The 9,027-nt window shown below is 36.4% G+C and overlaps 1 protein-coding gene across 1 annotated transcript in view; it reads left to right on the forward strand.

Annotated features, from left to right (window-relative positions):
* Nucleotides 1-8,701, forward strand: part of LOC121394094 (interferon alpha/beta receptor 1-like) — a 50,871-nt gene extending 42,170 nt beyond the window's left edge. The window contains exon 7 of the mRNA XM_041564099.1: nucleotides 8,255-8,701. Coding sequence (XP_041420033.1) covers nucleotides 8,255-8,701 — 447 coding nt within the window. The remainder of the gene's footprint in view (nucleotides 1-8,254) is intronic.
* The last annotated feature ends 326 nt before the right edge of the window (nucleotides 8,702-9,027 follow it).

Genomic DNA, 9,027 nt, shown 5'->3' on the forward strand with positions numbered 1-9,027 from the left:
GGAAAACTAAAACTGAACAATATAGAAAAATAAATGAAATGAAACAATAAGTGAAAAAGTGAATAATTGAAACCAAAAAATAAGAGAGAATAAAATATAAAAACTACAGTCACAATTTTGATAAGGTTTTCTTGGTATGGATTTTTTTCTTCATATATATAAATAAAGTGCATTAAATATATTTAGTGCATATTCAGCACATAAGTAAGAATTTCCTTAAGGTACAGGCCTTTATTAAAGCACTCATAGAGAATATATGTTAAAGTATGCATAATGTAGGAAATGAAGTACCAGCAGTAATATCTCAAAAAAAGCACGTGACATCAAAGTCACTATTTAGGCCAAGAGGTTTCCTACTTTCTAAGAAAAAAATCCACTTAGTTTCCAAGAGGAGTAGTTTAGGCAAAACGTCTCCTCCTCGTTTTCCCCCACCGCTCTATCAATGCCTAAAACCGACAGTTTAGTAATGTCTCCCCCATTACACTCCTGGAAATGCCTTGCTACCTGGGAATCTCCATGTCCCTTCTTTATGTCCAAAATATGCTCTCTAATACGATTTTTTAATGGACGAGAAGTTTGACCTACATATTGAATGTTACAGATCTTGCACTCTAGAAGGTAAACTACAAATGAAGTATTACAGTTTATGTACCATCTAATGGTATACTCAGGTCCAGTTACACTAGATCTAAAAAGTTTAGTCTTAGTGACATGCGCACAAGTTAGACATCTGGACACACCACATTTATACATGCCCTTGGTGTTTAACCAACTAGTGTTAGTAGTGGGTACTTGGACCGAGCTGGGAGCGAGTAAATTACCTATTGTACGGGTACGACGAGTGACTGTTTTATAGCCTAAATCTAATACTTGATATTGGGTTGGATCTGTTCTTAGAATGCTTACATTTCTTTCAAATAGTTTCTTTATATTGTTTTATTGAGGGCTAAATTCTGTGACAAAATGAATAGAGTTACCTACTATTAACCAATGTGTTATTATCCGTCCTTGGACGGGGCATCTCCCGTTGTTCACTAGGGTGAAAATTGAGGGCTCTATTGAAAGCCTGGTTAAGATGTGTATCTAAATAGCCCCTAGCTCGAAATCTTTGTCATAGTATATCTGACCGGGATACAAATTCTTGTACATTAGTACATAATCTCCGCAATCTCATACTGCCTTAACAACATGTTTGGGATGACAGGAAGATGCCTGTAGCAAAGAATTTCCAGAGTTCGGTTTTCTATATATAGTGGACAAAATTCGGCCACCATCTTGATATAGAGTTAGATCCAGGAAATTAATGGATTCCCTATTAACAAAGTGTGTAAATTTAAGGCCTATTTTATTCCCATTGGCATATTCTACAAATTGCAAAAATTGCGACTGTGTACCTCGCCAAATCACCATCAGGTCGTCGATATAGCGACCAAAGAATACAATATGTTTAACAAAAGGATTATCCATATTATAGATAAACTCTTCTTCCCACCAACCCATAGTGAGATTGGCATATGAGGGGGCAAATTTCGCCCCCATCGCTGTGCCACGTTGTTGTAAATAAAACTTGTTATTGTACAAAAAGTAATTGTGTGTTAATAAAGATCTTATTGCATCAAGTAAAAAAATTTGTAAATGTGAAGAATAGGTACTATCGTTAGTAAAATGATATTTAATTGCTTCAAGACCAACTTCATGGGAGATACAGGTATATAACGATACTACATCTAAAGAAGTCTACGTGATTTGGACAGGTTTTGGCTGGAGTTTTTATTTTTTGTTTTTTAGCAGCTTTGGAGCATAATACATCTCGAATTCAAGGTTCTTTTTTCTCTAATTTTTTTATTTTTTCCCCTTTAAAACTCAACCAGAAAAATTTGAGGCTTCAAAAATAGGCCCCTTAATGTCTGACTGCACCTTTTGTATGCATACAAAGTTGGATTCAGCTGTTTGAATAGAATAGTACATAAGTCCCTTTGTGTAGCTGTAGTAATAAGTCCATGTAAAGGTGATGCTCTTTGGTACTTCAGCAGCTTATTGAAGATATCCACACATAAATCTAAATACTGTTACCAGGGCTGCTATTAGGTTGGGACAATCATCTTGGGCCTGATGGGTTTTGGGTCTTAAGGGGGCCAGGAGCTCAGGTGCCTGCATTTCTTTCCTCAAACAGCTTTCCATACTGCTCATTTTTCACTAAAGTTTAAGTCTTGGTAAAGCGGCAAGGATATTGGAAAGACTGGATTGGAAATTAAAACTTCAGCTATCCAATCCTTGCAAGGCTTTACTGGAACTTCAGTGACAAATGAGCAGTACATAAAGCTATTAGAGGAAAAAATGCAAGCACCCAAGCTCCCACCTTCCCTTCTGAAATCTGCAGCTCACTGACAACGTGGAAAGGGGGAAACTGGCTGATCACCTACTGTTCTGTGATATAATAAAAAAAAAAGCTGACAAACAAGTATATGTTGAATGTACAAAACTGCAATTATATAAACTAATTTAAAGCCTTATTGGGTCCAGAATAACACAGTTAGGGGCAGATGTATCAAGGGTCGAATATCGAGGGTTAATTAATCCTCAATATTCGACTGCCGAATAAAATCCTTCGACTTAGAATATCGAAGTCGAAGGATTTTGCACAATTCGTTTGATCGAACGATCGAAGGAATAATCGTTTCGATCGAACGATTAAATCCTACGAATCGAACAATTCGAAGGATTTTAATCCATCGATCGAAGGATTTTAATCCATCGATCGAAGGATTATCCCTTCAATCAGAAAATTGTTAGCAAGCCTATGGGGACCTTCCCCATAGGCTAACATTGGCCTTGGTAGGTTTTAGGTGGCGAACTAGGGGGTAGAAGAAATTTTTAAAGAGACAGTACTTCGATTATTGAATGGCCGAATATTCGAACGATATATAGTCGAAGGTCGTAGTCGAAGGTCGAAGTAGCCAATTCGATGGTTGAAGTAGCCAAAAAAAAACGTTCGAAAATCAAAATTTTTTCCTCTATTTTCCTCTATTCCTTCACTCAAACTAAGTAAATGTGCCCCTATATGTTGTCTCAGTACAAAAATCAATATACAGAACTGTGAGATAATTCTAGAAGGAGGTTTTCCGATTTCCGTAGAGGTTCAATAGTTGTAGGCAGTGTATCTGTAGATGAGTCAAGGTTTAAAGTGTGTATGAAATGTTTGATTTGTTTGTACCTGAATTTGTCTTGTTGTGTAAGTTTTGTATAAGGGAGCAGGATTGCAATGTACAGTATGTAGAGTATATCCTGACATAAAGATAGCAGCAGAATAGTCGTGCATGCATTTAAGGATTATAAATCTTTAAAAAGTCAAATGTAAAATGTTACTGCTGTTTATTTGCAGAGATTGCAGAAGTACTTTTTCCTATATACTATATATATGTAAGAAAGGACTGAAAAAGAAAGACCCATAAAAGTTGCACTTTGCCATTCCACTGACTAACCAGTGTAAAGTAAAATTTAACCTTTATTAAATTAATTAAAATTAAGTATGTCCCCCAAAATTGACTGACTAGTAAGGGGTCTGAACTCCCCTAATACCTCAATAAATTGTTACGGTTATGAGAGTAACATGTGCCTCTTATATAACAACTTGAGAATGAGGCCAAACAGGAATAGCATTAAAAAATAAAAAATTTTATTAGCCAGTGGTTATCTTTCGCATTCTCCCTTCCGTGTGCACCACCCTGCCATCCAAATTCTGTTCTGTTTTAATGAGAGCTCCAATGCTCTGCCTAATTAACCTAAAAAGAGGTTGATGCATGTTTTTACTTGCTCTCCTTAAAGGAAGGCGTTGTGGAGGAGGTTGAGAGGGCCTTATTGGTTGAAGGTTTCACAGATTGAGGAAGAAAGTATTTAAGAAAGTCAGCTGCCTCTTTTAGGTCCTATAAATACTACGAGCAGCAATCAAGAAAGCAAAAAAAGAAAATGAGGAACATACCAAGACTAATCCCAAAATGTAATTCAGCCTTGATCTCAGCCTAGCAATTACAGGTGTGGAAGTCTGACATCTCTTGTGGGCAAGCTATTTAAAGGTTTGTTATGGGATCAACTTCAAGATTATGTTCTAGAGAATGTCATTATAAGTGATATTCAGCATGAGATAAGTAGGAACTTGGACAGCAGGGTTGCAGCAGATGTGGTCTGCTTGGATTTTGCCTTATATCTATTTGTTTTTTTTAAGCTAAGGTCTGTCTGTTCATAACAGAAATACTGTTTGCACATGGATAGAAAACTTTCTTAAAGAGATACTGACAACAGAAAATAACCTTTTTTGCTATCTATCATAACATTGTCTTTGAATGCTATTTATGATTTTGCCATAAAAGTATTTGCCTGATGCTTTTACATTAACTTTCTTACTACCCTGTTCCTCTATGAGGGGGCTGCCATATGTTTGCAGGAGTAGTCCATTAGCATTAGAAATTCTAACTGACAGGTTAAGAAGGGACAGTCAGGTTTAGGAACTTCAAGTGACAATTACTTACAAAAGCAGAACTATCAGCAACAAATGATCAACATGACGTATAGGTAACTTGTAGATTAATATTTTGAAAATATTTTTTTTAGTGTCAGTATCACTTTAAGCATTAGGGTGGGTAGTTAATGGAAAATTATCTTTTTAGAGAAAGTTGGAAAAGTGGAAAAACTCACTGAAGGCATCAGGTATCCACATTGGGCTTGCATAAGCACATTGCACACATTGCAGAGGAAGGTTAAAAAATCTTTTATGAGGTTCACATCTATCTATCCTGCAGATGCTTCATTTGGTTCTTCAAATGTGAACAAATTGTTTTTCAAAAGTCAAGCTTCAACGAGTTTGAGTTTTCAGACACTTTTTGTAATCACATATTTATACTACCTGATGCATTTGAATATTGGGCAAACAGATTTTTGCAGTGTAAATTTTGTCTGATTTGTGTATTCTGAAAAGACTTTTGAGTGGTTACAGTATATTTGCTGCATCAGTGGCAGCACAGATCTCTGTTGGTAGACAAAATGTAAAGTTGTCTATCGGCTCCATAACTTGAGCCGTCTTCAGGACTATATAGTGAATAAAGTACCCCCTCTTGTAAAATATAAGGATATTATAATTTTCGGAGGCCGAAGGCCGAGTGTTTTTATACAGGTCATGGAACTCCGAGGTAACTTCTAATATCTTCATATTTTGCAACTGGGTGTACTTTATTTATTATAATACACATGTTTCAGTGAGTCATGTGACAGAAATTACATCAGAACTCACCGTTTATAACTGATGACACCAGAACACACTGTTTATAAGGATATAATTTACAAAAAATGTATTCAAGGCATTTGTGATATATATATATATATATATATACAAAATTTTTTAGTCCTGAAGTCTGAGAATAAATTTTGAACTTTGTACAAAGCCCTGTTGATGCAGTTTTTTCCTTTGCTATATATATATATATATATATATATATATATATATATATATATATATATATATATATATATATATATATATATATATACTACTCCAGAATTGCAGTATTTTTATAGGGTGTGTTGGTAGACCAAAGGATTTTGTTAGAAATAAAATGTAAAAAATTTCTGAGATTCACAGGATCTCTTAAACAACTCCCCATGCACAAACATAAATGTGCCACGTTCGGCACCCTATATCCAGAACCCAAGCTAAGCTCCCTGGTCTTGGCTCTCACTTCTGCCTTTAACCGCCGCCTTTCACCTCGGGAGGAGCCCTTGGCTAATTGGATGCCGCCAGGTCTTAACAGAAAGAGGAGCAAAGCTAACGGTTCTGGACGAGCAAAGGGCACGATCGTCTCACCAGGATACTGGAAGGAAGAAAACCACCAGGAACAGGCAGGCCAGGCCAGCATAAGCAGATAGAATGATCAGACAGGCCGGAATCAGGATAGAGAACGTAGAATAGTCGATGGACAGGCAAAGGTCGGATTGGAGAGGTCAGAATAGTCACAGACAGGCAGGATCAGGATTGGAGAGATCATAGTAGTAAATCAGGCAGGCATTGGTCAAAACACAATAGACTATAGATCAGTCAGGATTCACAACGAATTAACTCCCAGGAACTTCTAAATAGAACCTAACAATGGGCAGTGTGCTGATATCTAAATTCCCCTTTTAAACTATTTGAATTTGGCGCCATTGCGCGCTGACGTCACACGGCAGCGCACCTCGCCTTTAAAAGACGGACGTGCGTATGGCGCGCACCTTAGAGGAAGCCGACACAGGAGAGAAGGGAGCAGCGCAGCGGGCGTCCACGCCGAGGACACGGCGGTGGACCCCGCTGCCCACTAGACCACCAGGGTGAGGCTTCCTTACAAAATGGAATATAGACTGGGACACATATTTTTTCATCGTTTTAGTCGTTATACAGGTATAGAATATATTATCCAGAGTTAAATCTTTTTACATCTTTTCCCTTAAGCCCCCATTTTATCTCTGTGCTTTGTGCAAAAGACAGAACTTTGCCTGTTAATTGGCTTATGTGGCCTAAGATGCATGGTTTGTTTCTGTGCACGGTGAATACTAGGATCCCAGGGGCTTATATCTTCAAATAGTGATTTTCTATTTAGGATTACTCACTGGCACATAGTATAAAAAAGTATATTATGAGCTGTTTTATACAAAATATTTTTGTAGAGACCTACATTGTTTGGGGGTATAGTTTTCTTTTAAGTCTTTTTAAGTCTTTTTAAGTTTTGTTGCCAAAACAAAAAAAGACCCAGGAAAAAAAGAGACTTTTGCAGGACTTATTATGTAACAAAATTGCAACAATTCTGAATCTGAAGATGCTCCTGCTAAAACCTGTCAAAATCATGTAGCAGTCAGTGGCAGATCTCCCTTTTACAACTGAAGATCTTTCTTTGTTTCATGGTTTTTGAGGTTTTCGCGGTTATCACTCAACATGTGAATTGTCTGCAACTTTCCCATTCTTGATTTTTTAGTTTGGATCTTTTGATAAATGACTAACAGTGGAAATGAATTTATTTGTGGTTTCTTAAAAATTAGAATTTTAGTACATCTCCCCCCCCCAAATATAATAATAATGTTTGCCACCAATATGGATTTATGAAACTTAGTTAGGATCAAGTATAACAGTACTAGTTTATTATTACAGTGGGAAATGGAAATTATTTTTAAAAATTAAAACTATTTGTTTAAAATGGGCTCTATGGGAGCTGGCCTTCCTGTAATTTGGATCTTTTTGGATAACGAGTTTCCAGATAAAGGTTTTTTAAACAAACACTCAAGAATGGTAAATATGAAAAGATCAGTGGCATAACTAACAAACAGTAGACCCTGCAGACGTCTGGGGGGGCCCAGGGGGAGAGGGTAGTTCTAGTGTCTGCTATATTGTGCCAGCTCAGTGGAGGGGGGAGTGTAGTAGAGGGGGTCACCATGACGCAGAGGGTCCACTGTGCAACTGAGGATGCAAGCTGCTCCCACCACCTCATGTGGGAGACAGAAATAACATTGATATATACAAGAATTTAGGATTTTGAGACTTCTGTAACTGAAGAACATGTTAATATAATGGGACTATGCTCGGGACCTGGGGTTTTATGGATAATAGATCTTTCTGTAATCTGGATGTTCATACCTTAAATCTACTAGAAAATCATTAAATGAACCTAATAAGATTAGTTTACCGCCAATAAGGATTAATAATATTTTTGTGAGGATCAAGTACAAGGTACTGTTTTATTATTTATATATTATTTATATACTGTTTCTGGATAACGGATTTTCAGATTCTATACCTGTACTTAATTCTCCACTCTCATGTTAATGAGAACAGTTCTGCTAGAGCTACATTTCAGTTGGCCTCCAACCAGAGAAGCCATGTATTCTGTAAAAATTCTGGGGTGACCTTCTAGCTATATTTGTTTTGTAAATTATTTAGAGTATTATTTATACAAGGGAGGTATAGGCAGATGAGTATTTAATGATTAATTCAAAGGTACAGATATGGGACCTATTATCGCTCGGGACCTGGGACTTTCTAGATAACAGATCTTTCCATAATTTGGGTCTTCACACCTTGAGTCTACTAGAAAATCATGAAAGCATTAAATAAGCCCAATGTACTGTTTTATTATTACAGAGAAAAAGCAAATTGTTTTTAAAAAGTCTAAACCGTGCGTGTGTGTGTGTGTGTGTGTGTGTGTGTGGACTTTAAATTTAATTTGCCTTTCTTTAACAGATTTTACAGGGGCTAAATTCAAACGAAATCATCCATATTGGAGACAAACATATTTTTATGTCATCAGAATATGAGAACACAGAACTTGATAAGTATACATTGGAGACAAAAGAAAGTGACCAAGAAAGTCCCTTATGCAAGAGATATATATCCATGGAACCCTGTCGAAATTACTATGTCAACTGCATGCAGAGTGAACTCCATCATAGTTCTGACAAAGCTTTTCAGCTGAGAAATCCATCCTATATCAGCAATGCTACTGAAAGATATTCTGTGAAAAGCCATATGTTTCAGTACCTTAACAGTTTTCAGAAAACACCAAAGATTTGTAGATACTCAAATTTGAAAGAAAATACAACAGAAAATGTTAATTATGTGATATCTTCTGAGCAAAAAAATATTAGCACTGCATATATAATTCAAGATAAAGCCTTCAAAATGCCTTAGGTCTGCCATACATGAAACATTATGGTTGTGAGGTTTGATATTCATTTCTCTGATTCAATAACCCATTTTTTCTGTAGGTGAGAAATTGACTGACTGTGATCTGTTAGGGATTACAGACATGACAGACAGACGTAATCCCTAACAGATCACAGTAAGGACTGAAATCTAATATGCACAATCCTTCCAAAAATGCAGGTGGGTGGTAAAGTGGTATTTAACATTTTGAATTTAATATTTCTGTATAAATAAAGTGATCTTTTTTCACACAAGTCCTAAAATGAAACAATGGGAATACCATTAAGCATATGGACCAAAAACATAGCACT

The sequence above is a fragment of the Xenopus laevis genome, chromosome 5S, assembly GCF_017654675.1.
Source record: "Xenopus laevis strain J_2021 chromosome 5S, Xenopus_laevis_v10.1, whole genome shotgun sequence".
NCBI classification, from domain to species: Eukaryota; Metazoa; Chordata; class Amphibia; order Anura; family Pipidae; genus Xenopus; species Xenopus laevis.